The sequence below is a fragment of the Gigantopelta aegis genome, chromosome 2 (genome assembly GCF_016097555.1).
Source record: "Gigantopelta aegis isolate Gae_Host chromosome 2, Gae_host_genome, whole genome shotgun sequence".
NCBI classification, from domain to species: Eukaryota; Metazoa; Mollusca; class Gastropoda; order Neomphalida; family Peltospiridae; genus Gigantopelta; species Gigantopelta aegis.
In genome coordinates, this window is record NC_054700.1 from 2986284 (window position 1) to 3004170 (window position 17887).

At 36.4% G+C, this 17887-nt stretch overlaps 1 protein-coding gene across 2 annotated transcripts; it reads right to left on the reverse strand.

Annotated features, from left to right (window-relative positions):
* Nucleotides 1–377: 377 nt before the first annotated feature.
* LOC121379800 (eukaryotic translation initiation factor 3 subunit J-A-like) lies at nt 378–17852 on the reverse strand. Of its 2 annotated transcripts, none has more exons than XM_041508461.1 (9): nt 17825–17852; nt 17653–17735; nt 14898–14961; nt 14148–14233; nt 12070–12175; nt 9528–9640; nt 8611–8668; nt 4491–4564; nt 378–2618 (listed from the first exon to the last, which is right to left on the reverse strand). In XM_041508461.1, the coding sequence occupies exons 1-9, from the start codon at nt 17838–17840 to the stop codon at nt 2499–2501; spliced, it is 720 nt and encodes a 239-aa protein (XP_041364395.1). In that variant the 5' UTR covers nt 17841–17852; the 3' UTR covers nt 378–2498. The 2 variants fall into 2 exon arrangements, with proteins under 2 accessions (XP_041364395.1, XP_041364389.1); XM_041508455.1 differs by having other exon boundaries at nt 14136–14233.
* Between the last annotated feature and the right edge of the window lie 35 nt (nt 17853–17887).

A 17887-nucleotide genomic window follows, 5' to 3' on the forward strand; every position in this document is an offset into this window, starting at 1 on the left:
TTTCTTTCTTTCTTTCCTTGTGCTTGAAACATGTATGGGATACTTGTAAATAAAAGTACTAAATTTTTTTGGCAAAACTAGGGGTGTTGTAAAAACATCTGGTTATACCGAAAATGAACCATGAAAGGGTACCATTTTCTTCAGTTAATACTTTGAGGTACTGATATTGATGGGTCACAGTTTGGTTGATTTATTGCATATAGTGTTTTTAAACAAAAATGTTAACATGGTCTCCTATGGGATTTTATTTAGTATAGTACAACCTGTAGTCCTCTCTAGTAGGACCTGTAGGGGACTAATACAACATATTTTCCTGTGCAACATTTGACTATACTGCATTAATACAATATACACAAAAAACAAAACACAAACACTGGTTTTTCATAATTTACAAATTTATGATACATTTAAATGAGAGGAGAAAATATGTCACTTGTAAATAGTCATTCTGTTATGCAGTTAATGGATGACCTGTTCAATAGTTGTCACATCAGTAATTTACAATTTATTATTGCCAAGACCCATTTGCAAGAAAAACTAGTATTCCTAACATTTCGGAGTTAAAACGGCTGTTTCCTAAATGTGAATTATAGTTAAAATTTCCAATATATTATATTCATTATGAAATCCCTACAAAGCTAATTTGAAAGACAATTCTTTAAAATGTCCTGACTGGATAACTGAAACAAGAATTTGGTCAACACTTCTCCAACTACAATCGGTAAATTGATGACGATGCATTCCTAATGAATAGGGGCGGGACGTAGCCCTTAAGTAAAGCGCTTGCCTGATGTGCAGTAGGTCCCGGGATCGATCCCAGTTGGCGGGAATCCCCACAATTATTTTTCTTTGATGCACTGTTAATAACAATTCTTTTTCAAACTGACTACCAACAAGATGTTTTGCCGTTCAATTTGTATCCACAAAATAATTCTGCACAATATGAATGTCCTGTTCTTAGCTACAGATTCTTCGAACTGTGATAGTTATGTTATACTTCAGGACACAACAAATTATGCTCAACACAAAGCAAAATATGGTTACCATTTGTGAATCATGCCATTAACAATCAATCTATACAAATATGGTGAATTGTAGTCCCCCACCAAATTAAGGAATACGGTGAAATCTAAAACCATCAACAACTATAACTTGGTAAGTTGAAGTTGTATACCAAATTAAAAAAAATTAAATTATTTAATTCAAAAAGATCTGAAAAGACCAAATTTTAAATTCAGTGCCCCTTATTTTCCTTTGAAAAAAAGGAAAGAAAAAAAAAGAAAAAAAAGAAAGATTGAAAACCGATATAGATAACAGGGAAATAAAACAAGTGTTTTCTCTTTTTCACAAATGCATAATAACCAAGCTAGGCTACTGCATTCCCCTCCAAATTCCAAGGAATTGGTACGAACATCCCAACAACAGGCCATAGGATTTCAAATTTCATGGGAAACACTTTTTTCGGTTCCGTGCCTTGTGATCATGGGAAACTCATTGGAAACTGGTTTTAGGTTCTGCTGAGTGACAGTCGTACTTGATATACTAATCATGGGAAATTAAATTGTGGTTCCACGATTTCACCGACACGGTACCGGAAACAATCGTTTCCATGAAATCTGAAAGCCTAAAACCATTGGCCAAGATCTTGTATTGTGTCACAAGTATCCGGTTTCCATAAAATCTGAAAGCCTGAAACTATTGGCCAAGATCTTGTATTGTGTCACAAGTATCCTGTTTCCGTGAAATCTGAAAGCCTGAAACTATTGACCAAGATCTTGTATTGTGTCACAAGTATCCTGTTTCCGGTTTCAGAATGATTGATTGTCTTGAACAGATGCAGACCCAGGGCTCGCCCTGTATATTGCCAGATTAGCCAATTGCTAACTTTTTATACAAAATGGCTACAAAATTTAGTTTTAGGCTAATAAAATATTCCTCAAATTAACCACATTTTAATCAATTTCAAGAAAATGCTCTACATTTCTCAAAATTGGCTAAGCTTTGTTCCAGTGTGAGCCCTGAGAAAAAAAAAAAGACGACATTTAGACGAGAATAGCCGAGGAAGACGAAGAAAAAAGGTGCATAAACAGGACACACACAAGACGATTTAGCCAATGTTGGCTTTTGATCAGATATATTCAGACCAGTCTAGTGGAATTGGGGTTAGGGGAGGGAGATATACAATAAGACTTCAGCACAAAAAAAAAAGAGAAAAAAAAAGAGAAGAAAATATTACTATATTGCATAGCCTGTTAGGGTAAACTGTAGAATAAAAATTTCCTCTCGACAGTCATATGTCTGTGTACATTAGTCTATGCAGCAAATGATTGCGAATGGCTAGGTTTTGAACGTTTGATAGAATTTCCCCAAAACACTCTGCGTACATTTGTGTCACGGTTTTGGTAAACGTAGGAACCAATACACACTGAAGGCCACTTGAAAGTCAGCTGGTATTGTGTGATGCTGGGAGGCGTACGCCAGCTCTAACGAGCACTAGGTTATATATCTCCGTCGTCTTCGTATGCGTTATAGTCTCCACCCACACCGAAATCAAAATCATCCTTTCTCTCAACGTTCACAGACATTTTACTTTTCTTCTTCTTCTTCTTCTCTAATTCCTGGAAGACACAATAAAATAACTTTAGGTTTAACACATCTATCTGAAAAATACTCCCCCACCCCACCCCCCAAAAGAGGTGTCTCAATTCTTCACAATCATACATTTGAGAAAATAATTGCAGGGCTAGTTCTGGCACTTGTCAAATTCACCTATTCTGAATTTTAAAAACAAACGGCAAATTTTATTTTAATTTGGCGAATACATTTCATATAATAATTTTTATTTTATTAGAAAATAACTGGGGGTTTTCAATTTTTAAATTCTTTTTCTTCTCACCCAGAGTTAGCCCTGAACTGCAACATTTTGTACTATATATATATAGAAGGTAAATATAGATGTCTCAATGTATAGTGAAACCTATCTATACCGGATCATTGGTGGGGTGAGTGGGGGGGAGAGAGAAGGATAGACCTAATATTTACCCAATTTAGACAGAAACCTATCTAAACCGGATCATTGGTGGGGTGAGTGGGGGGTGGGGGGGGGGGGGGGGGGGGGGGGGTGTGAGAGAGAGAAGGATAGACCTAATATTTATCCAATTTAGACAGAAACCTATCTAAACCGGATAATTGGTGGGGTGGGGTGGGGTGGGGTGGGGGGGGGGGGGGGGGGGGAGAGAGAGAGAATAGACCTAATATTTATTCAATTTAGACAGAAACCTATCTAAACCAGATCATTGGTGGGGTGCGTGGGAGAGAGGGGGGGGGGGGGGGGGGGGGGAAAGGAGAGAGAGAGAGAGAGAAGGATAGACCTAATATTTATCCAATTTAGACAGGATCCCGTGTTTAGAGGGTCGCGTTTTACAACTTAGAAAACTTTGCCAGGATTCCGGTTTATTCAGGGTCCTGTTTAAAGAGGTTTCACTGTTGTATCATTTGTTCTTGTATTACTTCTATGTTAACCTTCTGACTACTGCAGGCAAGATATCTCACCAGCCGACATACTGTACACTGTATAAAGTGCATTCCCCAATTCATATTTATCGCCGTTTTGCACACGACACTCACCGGAAACGATTTATTAACAAGAAACAAAAGACAACTTAGCTTCCTATGTCTTTAAAATTAGATTTTTCACTGTAAAATGGAGATCAAAAAGTGGTTTTCGGCAAGTATTTTCGCTTGACAACAATGGCAACATGTCACGGTCATTTTCAGGGATTGATAGCTGATTGTGACTGCTAATTTGATATATTGGGATATGAATCATAGTTGGGTTTTTTTAAAAATTCTGGTCAGAAAGCCACTGTTATTGGGAATAATGGACATAAATACTGGACAGCTGGCCACAAATGCTCACAAGTAAATGTGACTTTTTCGATTTTTTGTCTAATTTTAATCAACAATAAGTGATCTAAAGTAACATAAAAATTAGAAAAATACATGAAAATAATAATTACTGTTTCAAATATGAATTTTATTTTATGTATTTATAAAACATTTAAGCGAATATATGTGAGTAAAAATTATAAACTTGTACCCACTCAACGTGGTTTTTGTCAAAAATTAATCCAGTAGTCTAAAGGTTAAACATATACATTGCTTCATCAATTCATGTTAACTTTAACATCATCTATTTAAATCTACTTTCTGGGCACTCAGGGTCTTAACAACTGAAGAGCAAAGCACACTGTGAAAAAAAAGACGACAAAAAAAAAAGACACTTGGTTTGGACAACTTCTGCTTGCTCATTCCAAAACAGACCCAACACAACTTTACCCCTGCCACCCAGGCATTCACAAACATACTCCCAAATCCTTGTCCTATTTTCCGTTTCTAAAATGAGTAAGTGGGTGGATAACCACAAAATAAGCTTAGTAATGAACGACCTAACAATTAAGTTCAGCATGCACTACATCAACGTCACTTACTTTTTTCTGCTTCTCTTTTTCATGGTGTATACTGTTTATTACAGAACCTATCTTTTTACAGTCTTCAACTTGCACTGAAATCATTGAAAGAAAAGTAAAGTAAAGTTTGTTTTATTTAATGACGCCACCAAAGCACATTGATTTTTTATCTTATCATCGGTTATTGGACGTCAAACATATGGTCATCCTGACACTGTTTTTTAGAGGAAACCTGCTGTCGCCACATAGGCTACTCTTTTATGACAGACAGCAAGGGATCTTTTATTTGCGCTTCCCACAGGCAGGATAGCACAAACCATGGCCTTTGTTGAACCAGTTATGGATCATTGGTCGGTGCAAGTGGTTTACACCTACCCATTGAGCCTTGCGGAGCACTCACTCAGGGTTTGGAGTCGGTATCTGGATTAAAAATCCCATGCCTCAACTGGGATCCGAACCCAGTACCTACCAGCCTGTAGACCGATGGCCTAACCACGACGCCACCGAGGCCGGTTTTGAAAGAAAAAACCCCAAATATCAGTATACCATATGATATACAAACAGATGAAAGTATGCAATAATAATTTTTCTTTTTATAATAATTCTTAAAGACAGTTGAAAGTATGCCATAATAATTTTACTTTTTATAATAATTCTTAAAGATTTAAAGTCAATTTTGGCATCCTACACTTTCTCTAAAATCAAGTTTAATCTACACAAAAAACATTTAAAAATATTTTGGGCAAAAGGAAAGTAAATGAACAACCCTATAAATGTGAGCAGAATGATCTGTGTTTGATTCAAAAACCTATGAAGAAATATTATAACTAACAGGTTAAAGTAAAAGTAAACTTTGTTTGACAACACCACTAGAGCACACTGATTTATTAACCATCAGCTACTGGATGTCAAACATTTAGTAATTATGACATATAGTTTTAGAGAGGAAACCTGCAACTTTTTTCCATTAGTAACAAGGAATCTTTTATATGCACTATGCCCCAGACATGATAGCACATACCATGGCCTATGATTTATCAGTCGTGGTGCACTGACTGGAATGAAAAATAGCCGAATGGGCCCACCGACAGGGATCGATCCCAGACCGACCACACATCAAGTGAGCACTTTACCACTGGGCTACATCCCACCCCTAGCAGGTTTAAGTAAAAAAAATTTACACTAAGCAATAATATTATACTGATAATGTTAGCAGCTTTTACCTCAGTAACAAAACTTTGTAAACAATTATCAGTTTTTATTTAAAGTTTTTTTTTGGGGGGGGGGGGGGGGCAACAAAAGTAGAGATGAACATATTAATTACTGACCACAACAGCACAAAAGCAACTTGCATGTTGTGATGATTACAACAACCAAACACCACCAAGCAAATCTGAATGAACAACATATTGACAAGTGCACGTTCAGTAAATAACAAAAATCCTTATCGTTGTAATTCGATAAGAGGAGAGGTTATACATAAATGGCCAAATTTACAAAGCATGTTTATGTCTTACACATGTGTAACTATACTCTTCAAAAAAAGAAACGCAAAAGGTTACAAATGGGCTATAACTCCGATTTTATGTTTCCTACCGGTTCATGCTTTGTAAATATAATGTCATTGCATGTCCCAAACACATTCCCACGCTTACATTCGATAAAACGCAGCTACTGTACAATAAAGTTCCAAAATGTGAATATTCGCAAAAACGCAGCCACGTGCAAACCATGTCACCACTGCACGTGCGTTGTCTGCATGTGCAACATGAACACCGACAGTATAAAAGTGCAGGGTGTTCGCTTGCCTGGCCTCTGTATCTGGCCGACAGTTGACAATCCAGGACATGCCACGTCTCAGTGAACCGCAGAGAAACAATGCCATCGGTCGACTAGACGCAGGCGAATCCAGAACGGCCGTTGCCAGGGCATTCCATGTGTCCCCAAGCACCATCTCCAGACTGTGGGACCGTTACCAGCAACATGGATCAACACGTGACCTCCCTAGATCCGGTCGACCACGGGTCACTACCCCCGGGCAGGACCGCTACATCCGGGTACGCCACCTTCGGGAACGATTGACTACTGCCACCTCCACAGCCGCAGCAATACCAGGTTTGCGCAGGATATCCGACCAGACCGTACGGAACCGCCTACGTGAGGTAGGAATTCGTGCCAGACGTCCAGTTCGAGGTGTCATCTTAACACCACAACACCGTCGACTCCGACTGCAGTGGTGCCAGATTCATCGACAATGGCCTCAACTGCGATGGAGACAGGTGTGGTTCAGTGACGAGTCCCGATTTCTACTCCGACGTCATGATGGAAGATGTCGCGTGTATAGGCGTCGTGGTGAACGTTATGCGGCAAACTGCGTGCAGGAAGTGGACAGATTCGGCGGGGGTAGTGTCATGGTGTGGGCAGCCATCTCACACACTGGCAGAACTGACCTGGTCCACGTGCAGGGCAACCTGAATGCACAGGGCTACATTGACCAGATCCTCCGGCCACACATCGTTCCAGTTATGGCCAACGCCAACGCAGTGTTCCAACATGACAACGCCAGGCCTCACACAGCACGTCTCACAAAGGCTTTCCTACAGAACAACAACATTAATGTCCTTCCTTGGCCATCGATATCACCGGATTTGAACCCAATTGAGCATCTATGGGACGAGTTGGACCGACGCCTCCGACAGCGACAACCACAGCCCCAGACCCTGCCCAAGCTGGCAGCAGCCTTGCAGGCCGAGTGGGCCACCATCCCCCGGGACGTCATCCGTACTCTGGTTGCTTCAATGGGCAGGCGGTGCCAGGCAGTTGTCAACACACGCGGAGGCCACACCCGGTATTGACTCCAGATGACCTTGACCTTGGTGGTGTGTCCTATCACTTACTCACAATGGACTAGAGTGAATTGTGAACAATCCTGCAACATTTGGTAATTATCGGACTCACCATTCAATAATTAAATCAATTCTCCAAATGTTACGACAATGTGGTTTTGCGTTTCTTCTTTTGAAGAGTATATATACATTTACAATGCTTAAACACCTGTTTATGTCTTACACATGTGTAACTATATACATTTACAACGCTTAAACACCTGTTTATCTCTTACACATGTGTGTAACTATATACATTTATCATGCTTAAACACCTGTTTACGTCTTACACATGTGTGTAACTATATACATTTATCATGCTTAAACACCTGTTTACGTCTTACACATGTGTGTAACTATATACATTTACAATGCTTAAACACCTGTTTACGTCTTACACATGTGTATAACAATATACATTTACAATGCTTAAACACCTGTTTATCTCTTACACGTGTGTAACAATATACATTTACAATGCTTAAACACCTGTTTATCTCTTACACTTGTGTAACAATATACATTTACAATGCTTAAACACCTGTTTATCTCTTACACTTGTGTAACAATATACATTTACAATGCTTAAACACCTGTTTATCTCTTACGTGTGTAACTATATACATTTACAATGCTTAAACACCTGTTTACGTCTTACACGTGTGTAACTATATACATTTACCATGCTTAAACACCTGTTTACGTCTTACACGTGTGTACCTATATACATTTACCATGCTTAAACACCTGTTTACGTCTTACACGTGTGTAACTATATACATTTACCATGCTTAAACACCTGTTTACGTCTTACACGTGTGTAACTATATACATTTACCATGCTTAAACACCTGTTTACGTCTTACACATGTGTACCTATATACATTTACCATGCTTAAACACCTGTTTACGTCTTACACGTGTGTACGTACATTTACCATGCTTAAACACCTGTTTACGTCTTACACATGTGTACCTATATACATTTACCATGCTTAAACACCTGTTTACGTCTTACACGTGTGTAACTATATACATTTACCATGCTTAAACACCTGTTTATGTCTTACACATTTACAATGCTTAAACACCTGTTTATGTCTTACACACATGTAACTATATAGATTTACAATGCTTAAACACCTGTGTTTACAAAAAACAGGCTTCACAAATTTGGCCCATAAAATCTACAATAAACATCTACAATATGTTTCAAGAACCAGGTTTTAAATGACTAAAAATCAGTTTATACTTACACCCTAACGTCAAATCTGTAAACAACTTTTCTAAGAAGGAGGCGTAAAATTTACTACTCTGAAAAAAAAGAAGAGAGACCTTCTGAACAAGCAGAACATCTATACAAAAAACGACATCAAAAGAGCATATTCATAAATTAAGTATCTGCTATGGAATGTCAAACATTTGGTAATTCCCATCTACACAAATAAAATCCTATTAAAAGTTCACTGAAAAAAAAAGTTCTGTAAAAAAGTAACAAAATTGAGGCTTAAGTTTCTAAAAATTGGTTTTTTAAAATGAACTTTGCCTCTTGAGAATTAAAATTGACGTAATCCATTATGGGTGATGCAAAAACAAATTCAGGTCACCCGTTTTCTTTTCGACTGAACCCACCCTTATACCATGTAAATGACTTAAATTAATGCGTAAGTGAAAACTGGGTTTTACGAAACTAGACCCGAGCGAATGACGCACAAATGAAATTATCATTCTTGCCATTTTAACGTTTGACACATTTATTTATCAATCATCGATAACTGGATGTCAAACACATGGTCATTTTGACATATAGTTTTAGAAAGGAAACACATGACATGTTTCCATTAGTAGGAAGGGATCTTTTATTTGCATCATTCCACAGACAGAATAGCACATACCACGGTCTTCGATATACCAGGCGTGGTGCACTGGCTGGAATGAGAAATAGCCCAATGGGCCCACCGACGGGGATCGATCTCAGACCATGCATCAGGTCGAGTGCTTTACAGGCTGTCCAGCACACCCTTATTAAAAAACAAGTTGGACGAAAGTAGGAATAAAGCCTTTACCACTGGGCCAAGTCCCATCCCTTTTCAGAGGCCTTAATCGACACACAAGTGAAACCATATAATAAAAGTCTTAAAAGGTTTTTGCTGCACACCGCGAAAGGACTTACTTCAAATTCTGTTATTTTTGTCTTGAGTGCATTCTCAAATGCTACAAATTCCTCTTCTGTACTTGGAAACATTGAATCGATACCAGAGTCGGAAACCTTTTTATCAGTAATACCTGCAAAAGAAAGTTAACAAAATGTTTTGAAACATAAAATATACAAACAAAACATCTGAAAATATCCAAAGTCTTCATTTGTAAAATATGAATCAGGATGTGAAAAATTTCAACATCAATTAAAACTTGTAAAAATTAACCGATTTAAATATACCCAGACCGTACCATTTAACAGAATGAATTACTGTTTAACGACACCCCAGCATGAAAAATACATCAGTTATTGGGTGTTAAACTATGGTATATGCAAACATCAAGTGATGATCAACAGCAATATAAAAATTCAACAGTTTACCATTTAACGGGAACCATCTCTCGTCATTACTACCGAGACAGACACCGGTCTCAGTGGCGTCGTGGTTAGCCATTGGTCTACAGGCTGGTAGGTACTGGGTTCGGATCCCAGTCGAGGCATGGTTTTTTTTTAATCCAGATACCGACTCCAAACCCTGAGTGAGTGCTCCGCAAGGCTCAATGGGTAGGTGTAAACCACTTGCACCGACCAGTGATCCATAACTGGTTCAACAAAGGCCATGGTTTGTGCTATCCTGCCTGTGGGAAGCACAAATAAAAAATCCCTTGCTGCCTGTCGTAAAAGAGTAGCCTATGTGGCGACAGCGGGTTTCCTCTCAAAATCTGTGTGGTCCTTAACCATATCTCTGACGCCATATAACCGTAAATAAAATGTGTCGAGTGCGTCGTTAAATAAAACATTTCTTTTACTACCGAGACAAGTTCAAGGAAAGTAATTTTTTTATCTCACCTTATGTGTATTTATATAGTATCAAATGAATGTGGTAATATATCTTAAATTGCTCCCCAAAATCTAAGTTAGAGGACCAGGGCACAATATTTCACGCGAACCGCCGTTCTGTTTGCGTGTCGGTTAAGCAAAATTAAATTCACGCGAACCGCAGATCGATTATGTCGTGACCTGTAGACGTTCAGAAATTAAAAATTGCAAACTTTACGATTACAGGAAGTTTTATTCACGCAGACTTACTACTAGTATTCCAATAGACCGAATAGTATTCCAATAAATGTTTTAGACTGATTTTTAGATACTAAATGCGCAGCATGCTACAAACCAGTAAACAACAGTTATACGGTGCGACCAGTCTAAACTAAAATGCTCAGTATAGAGTTGAGCCAAACGTTTTAAAGAAATGTGCACGTACCGCTGGGGATGGCTATTTTATCTCTAAAGGAATATATGGAGACATAATATTGGATTTCCAATAATTTTACAAACGTTGAAAACGCTTTTAATGTAAACAGGAATCCAAAAGTGTCACAAAAGTTAAAAAATACTAACATCACATAATGGGCTTTAAAAAACAAACATTTGGAACGTCACTGTAGTATAGAGAAAGTGAAAGTAGCAAGGTCACCGCAAAACAAAACAAAGACTCTGTAAGTGTTCACAGGAACTGGACAGTTGTTTTGGGTTGGTTTTTATATGTTTTTTATTTGCTGTATACCAAGTGTTACATATTATCTGTGCCAAATGGTAGTCTTTATTTGTTTTTTGTGTGTTTTTTGGTGTGTTTTTTTTTTTTTTTTTTATTATTAGTCTTGTGTGTCTTGCGTGTTGTTCTTCAGCGAGACCGGGAATGGGAATCTTCCTCCAAATGTATCTAATGGGGCTGATATTCAGTCCTTTTAGAATATTGTTAACTTTATCAAACATTAAAGAAACTGATTTATAAAGCGTTTTCTTTTGTATTTAGTTTTAACTTCATGTTTGAGGTAAAAATAATGTATTTAAAATATAATTCCAATGTAACTTTTAGGGAACCGATCAGGTAACCAATGGGTTACCCAAATATAATTCATGTAACCGAACATTTGGTTACCTAGGTACAAACCATGTGAACCGACTTTCGGTTACCTCAGATTTCAAAATATTGTCCCCTGGAGGACCAATGAATCGCTCCACTCAATTATTTTGATGTCGAGGTCTGGATACTTCTTTGATTTTTTTTTTCCTCATCTCAGTTTTTTTTTATATACAGTAAATCTCAAGACTTAAAATGTAGACAAACAGGGATCGCACTGGGTAGAAGTTAGTTTTAGCCAATTTATGAAATAAAAAGAATTATTCTTCTGAATATATGCTAGAACATGACTGAAAAAGGACTAAATCATACATTTTATTAGCCTACTACTAAACATTGTAGCCACTTGGTAGCAATGGGCAGGGTGATCCCTGGACAGACATAATGGGCAGAATTTACAAAGCCTGTTTTTTTTTAAATGCAGACCAATGTTTAATCACGATAAATACATGAAATTACACACGTGCACATCAAACACAGGCTTCATATATTTGATTCACCATCTTCTACCCAATGTCAACAAAGGTAATCAAAGAGATTTTTAAAAAATCTTTTTTTTTCCAAAACAAATGAATTCATTGAGCAACAAACCGAACGCTTCTCTTGCGAGCCTCAAGTCGGCTTCTTCTTGAACCTTCCGTAACCTCATCTTCTCCGAGTGTCTCTCTGCAGGGGTCATCTCTTTCTTTGACATTTCCTAAACACAACAGCAGTTTATCAATCGATATTTAACAAATACTGCATAACTTCACAAATGCTGGATCATCCTGATCATAGCCAAATCTTGCATAAAAGGACTACTTCACTTAATATTTGGCCAATATATATTTTTAAAACAATATATTTAAAGCCGCACACCCTAGTTCCATCCAGCGAAAATAAATTATAATTTGGTTAATCTACAAACCTGCAACACACTTAGATCACGTTTTTATCAAATGGAGTGAAAAAGTAGGTTTAATATCGATAACCATGGGAATCACCATGTCCCAATTGCTTGAAATAATTTTGAAAGTTTGTATTCTGATGTCACTGGTAGATGTCGCTCGAAGCACAACAATGCCTACGTCACGACAAATTTCACAGACTTGGGGTGCGTTCTTTTCACCTCTCCTGGACATGTTCCAACTGTTCTGTCCTGGTTGTATCCCCTCTCCAGATATCGTAGGACTTAGCAAAATTATTGGTTTTAAGGGTTTGTAACATTTTGTATCGAGATACTTACTTGTCTGAACTTTATTGTTACTGAAAATGTTCACGAACTGTGAAGAAAAATCTCACAAATGAACAACAAATGATGTTGATCGCGCGAACCGTGCACGAGAAAACAAACCGAACCAAAATGATAACGGTCACATGGTATACCAACGTCTGTGACATTGAAATGGAAATATCCCGTCTAAAAATAGATTAGACCTTGTCTGCTCAACGTTTTTTTCTCAAACGTGCGCCCGTTTTTCAGAAATAGGAAAAATGCATTTTGTGGTATTACAAACACCAGGATTACCAAAAAACACTTCAGGTGAATGGAAATGTATATTCTAAATAATAAACGGTAAGTAAAGTGCAATTTTATTTGTGAAAAAATGGGTTTAACAGCGAAAAACAACACCGTAATGGTTAACAACTAGCCTTAACTAGGGTGTGTCCCTTTAACAAATAGTACTAAGATCCAGCAAACAAATTTGGGCATCTCCTAAGTTCAATGGCCATAATTCTGTAAAAAATTGGTAAATCGTTGTAACTGATCTGTAACAGTACATAATAAAGCTACACACAAAATATCAGTTCAATATCTCAAGATATTGAGAAAAAAAAAACTATCCGGAAAACTATAAGTGGGACAGACAGACAGAGATGAAACCTACGGTCCACTCCGGTTGTACAGGTAGACAGGGGACTAATAAACACACACTGATCAGTAAATGGCATTGTCTGCTCAGTATAACACTCAAAAATGTTTCGACAGGGATCAAGGTCAGTAGATTAATTTTAATTTTATTGTGGAGAGAAGTATTGGAGCAACAGAACTAATTTTGAATTTGAATGCGAGTATTCCAAATGTCATTTTGCTTCTCCTTATCAGAACACTGGACAATTCCAACGCAAAACTGCTGTTAAAACGTTTTTGTTTGAAAATTACAAACGCAACTGACTTTGTTTTTGAAGAAATCTTTGCAATTAAACAATTGTATTATTTGCTAAATAATTATATGAAGTAAAATTACGGTAAGATAAGGTATGTTATATTTAGTGTGTACGAAGCAAAAACAAGGATGCAAACAGTGACTATCGCTGACCTTATTTTCATTAATAATTTTCAAGGCAATAATGCAAGATTATAATGTGATGTGCAAAATGAATTTCCAACACTTGCTCGTCTTGGCAGGCCTCTAGATTGTGACTGATTTGGTCATATAAGCAACCCATAGTTTTTCATTTTACGACCGAAATATTTTATAATATCTATATTAAAAATACCAGTAGGTACATCTGGCTCCCATATGGAAGAGTTAACATAGATGGCTGCTTGGACATTTCATTAACTTTGTCATAAGCCTTGAACGGTTTAATTTATGTGGCCTCCAATCATTCCATTCTTAAAATGTCAAGTGCTGTAAGGATTTTTCTACAAAAGATTGATGATATAGACAAACTGTGACAACTACTTCTTCTTGCATCTGCTTCTTCTTGGTTTCTTTTCCCGCTATTCGTTCAGCTAAAGGTTTTTTCTTTGGACGCTGGTATGCACCTCCTAAAAAATAAAGTCTCTTGCGTAAAATTGGAAGTGACAGACCCTACTTTTTAAACACTTTTATTTCACAATTAGTGACATTTCTAATAATTGAAATTGGACATTATTCACATTTTGTTTCCATTTTCCATTTCCGTAAATCTTAAGTGTTTCTGGTCATCCTGGTGTTTCTAATACCATGAAATGCATGTTTACTATTTTTTAATAATGCATGTACCTCTGAGAAGTAACGGTTATGTTGACTAGCTCTAGTCTATTTTAAAGGTATTTCTCCACTTCAATGCAATAGACTTTGTTTCACTCAATTTATACTCTATCCCAATGTGTTACACATATTAGTAGATTAAATTTCCCCAGGTCATTAACATTAAAACAATTTATACTCTATCCCAATGTGTTACACATATTAGTAGATTAAATTTCCCCAGGTGATTAACATTAAAACAATTTATACTCTATCCCAATGTGTTACACATATTAGTAGATTAAATTTCCCCAGGTCATTAACATTAAAACAATTTATACTCTATCCCAATGTATTACACATATTAGTAGATTAAATATCTTTGGTCATTAACATTAAAACAATTTATACTCTATCCCAATGTGTTACACATATTAGTAAATTAAATTTCCCCAGGTCATTAACATTAAAACAATTTACCCGTTTTTTCTTTTTCCTTTCCTTTTTCTTCTTCTTTGTTGCCATCATTTTGTTCCCAATCATCCTAGAAAATATGAAAAGATTGAATATTTGTAATCACTGGCTATAACATTTCACTGGCACATTTAATATTTGGTCAAAATGTGTGTTGTACTTAGCTATATTTCAAGTGAGAAGGTGTTCAAAGCAATGATTTTCAACATTTTGATGTTGAAATGACCTGCATAACCATGCAATTTGATTTGCTTCACTCAGCTAAAATTCAGAAGCTAATGGGTTCAGGATAATTCTAAGGGGTTCCATCCAAGAAGGGTTGAGAGGGTTGTGGGTCCTCTCCTCTTCTGCAACAGTTAGATTTTTGGAAGTTATATTAACCTTTCTAAGACTATTGGATTAATTTTTGACAAAAACCACGTTGAGTGGGTACAAGTTTATAATTTTTACTCACATATATTCACTTAAATTATTTGTTTTATAAATACATAAAATAAAGTTTATATTTGAATTGGTAAGTATTATTTTTGTGTATTTTTTAAAATTTTTATTTTATTTTTGATCAGTTATTGATTAAAATTAGGCAAAAAATCGAAAAAGTCGCATTTACATACAGGTATTTGTGGCCAGCTTTCTGACCAGAATTGTTTTTTAGAACGAACTATGATTCATATCGCAATATATGTTTTTTGTTGTTAGTACAACGATCAAATTTATTATCAAATTAGCTGTCACAATCAGCTATCGATCCCTGAAAATTACTGCGACATGCCGCCATTGTTGTCAAGCGAAAGTACTTGCCGAAAACCTGTTAATAAATCGTTTCCGGTGAGTGTCGTGTGCAAAACGGCGGGAAATATGAATTGGGGAATGCATTGTATACAGTGTACAGTATGTCGACTGGCGTGACGTCGGGCGAGATATCTCGCCTGCAGTAGTCCGAAGGTTAAAGGACCATTCAAAGTAAATTGTTGGGGGATGCCCATGAGTAAGTCACTAACCAAACCTATCTGTGAATGTAGCTAAATAATTAACACTAACTGTTTCCGATATGATTAGCCATCAGTATCCATAACAGTTATGGAGTGATTGCAAAACCTCTCTAGTGTCATAAATATGCATCAGCTAATTGGAATGAAAAGGCTGTGTCATAAATACTTGCTATTATGTTTGCAACTCTGGACTGTAAGTAAATCTGAATCATTAGTTTATTATTTGTTTTGTTTGCCAATATGCTGTAACATTCATTTATACCACTGGCAACATTCGTTGACTGAAAGTGACGTAATAGTTAACATGCGAATGACATATGCACGATGAACAAAAATGGGGATTACAATTTATATATATATATATGTACAGCATAGTCAGTACACAGTGACGTGCCAATTCAATCTTTCTCTTATAAAAATGTACTATTATATTGAAGTGTCAGAATATATGAAATATGTTAGGAAATCTGTCACCAAGACCGAATGCCCTCTTTCAAACTCAAGTATATCAGAATACTTTTGTTTGTTGTTTTGCTTTTTTTTTTTGTGGAGTAGGCCATTCAGCACCAGAAAAGGGTAGTATATTTTGTGAATATAAATGATGAAGAAAATGTTATTAAACTATCAGAACGATCTCTACATATGTATATATCTACAAGTAACTCATTAGGCCGACCATAACTGTTACATTTCAAGTGACTTGCATGAGTGTATGTTGAATATTTTACTCATTGAGAATAAAACATGGTTCAGCAATGTATTTATAAGCTGTCACCCTACCCCCCCCCCCCCCCCCTGCAATCCAGTAGTCCAGTGTAATACACATGTTATCAACAGTCAACAGTCCAATCACCTAGTCATCCTTTCTGCCAGAACGTAAAATGGGTACCGGTATGAGTAAAATTTAAGCAAATAAAATTGTATGTTTCATTAAAAATTAATATAATATTAAAGTAGTTGATAATGTGTCATTATATTAAAATCAAAGTAATAATTAGTGGCACACTGAAATTAATGTGGCCGAGAATATTTTACAACACTGAACTGGTCACTGCAAATGGCATGATATGCATTAATGTATAGTCTGGTAGGTGACTAAGAACTTGAAATGCATTTTTTAATATATCCATTTTAACTTTTCAGCAGCTGTTAATAACATTAATTACACTCACAATGCTGGGTTAAGTTGGCAACTTTAAATGGGTGGGGTGGAAAAAGAAAGAAATATTTTATTTAACGACACACTCAACACATTTTATTTACGGTTATATGGCATCAAACATATGGTTAAGGACCATGGGTGTGGTGGGGTCAACTACACAAATTTTGGGCCATTCCCTTAGAACTACTACTGGTCCATAACATGGCATATGGTTGAATAAGAAACTAACTAAAGACTGCCGGTTACATAATTAGAATCAATGTAAACATTTACCAGTATGGACCTAAAATGCACTACATTTCATCATTTTACTGAATCAGCAATACCATGAATATGATTCATGTTGTGATTCATAATTTAGATTCTAATCACATGATTAATCATTAAGAAGAAATAATATTACATAAATCTGTTCTAACGTCAACGACTATGATCTTAATCTATGCAATATGGTAGAAATCATATATCATTATGTTAGATTTAAAAATACATAAAACAAATGTTGATGTAATATGGATGGCAGTACTGGTATACAATTATAAAATATGGTTATAAACACATTACACAACAAAAAGTTAAAAATAAATTAAACAAAAACTAAAATTACTTTGACATCATCGTCTGCATCTTCGCCAGCCCATTTATCCGTGACTGCGACAACCTTTTTGGGAGTCACAAACTCTTCTGAATCTAAAAACAATCAAACAAAAATAATCAACAATCATTATGAATAGATACGTAAAAACTTAGAAAATATGTTTAAAAACCACATGGCTCACCCCAACTGTCAGACATCTTGGCAAGCTTAGTCTCGTATTTTCTCGCGTTATTTGCAAATATTC

Excerpts from the sequence above, each read along its gene's own strand:
- LOC121379800 (XM_041508455.1), bottom strand. Across the intron at positions 12,176-14,135 it reads AAGAAGAAGTAGTTGTCACA|GAAATGTCAAAGAAAGAGAT; the intron begins GTTTGTCTATAT and ends TGTTGTGTTTAG. Across the intron at positions 9,641-12,069 it reads GCTCGCAAGAGAAGCGTTCG|GTATTACTGATAAAAAGGTT; the intron begins GTTTGTTGCTCA and ends TTTCTTTTGCAG.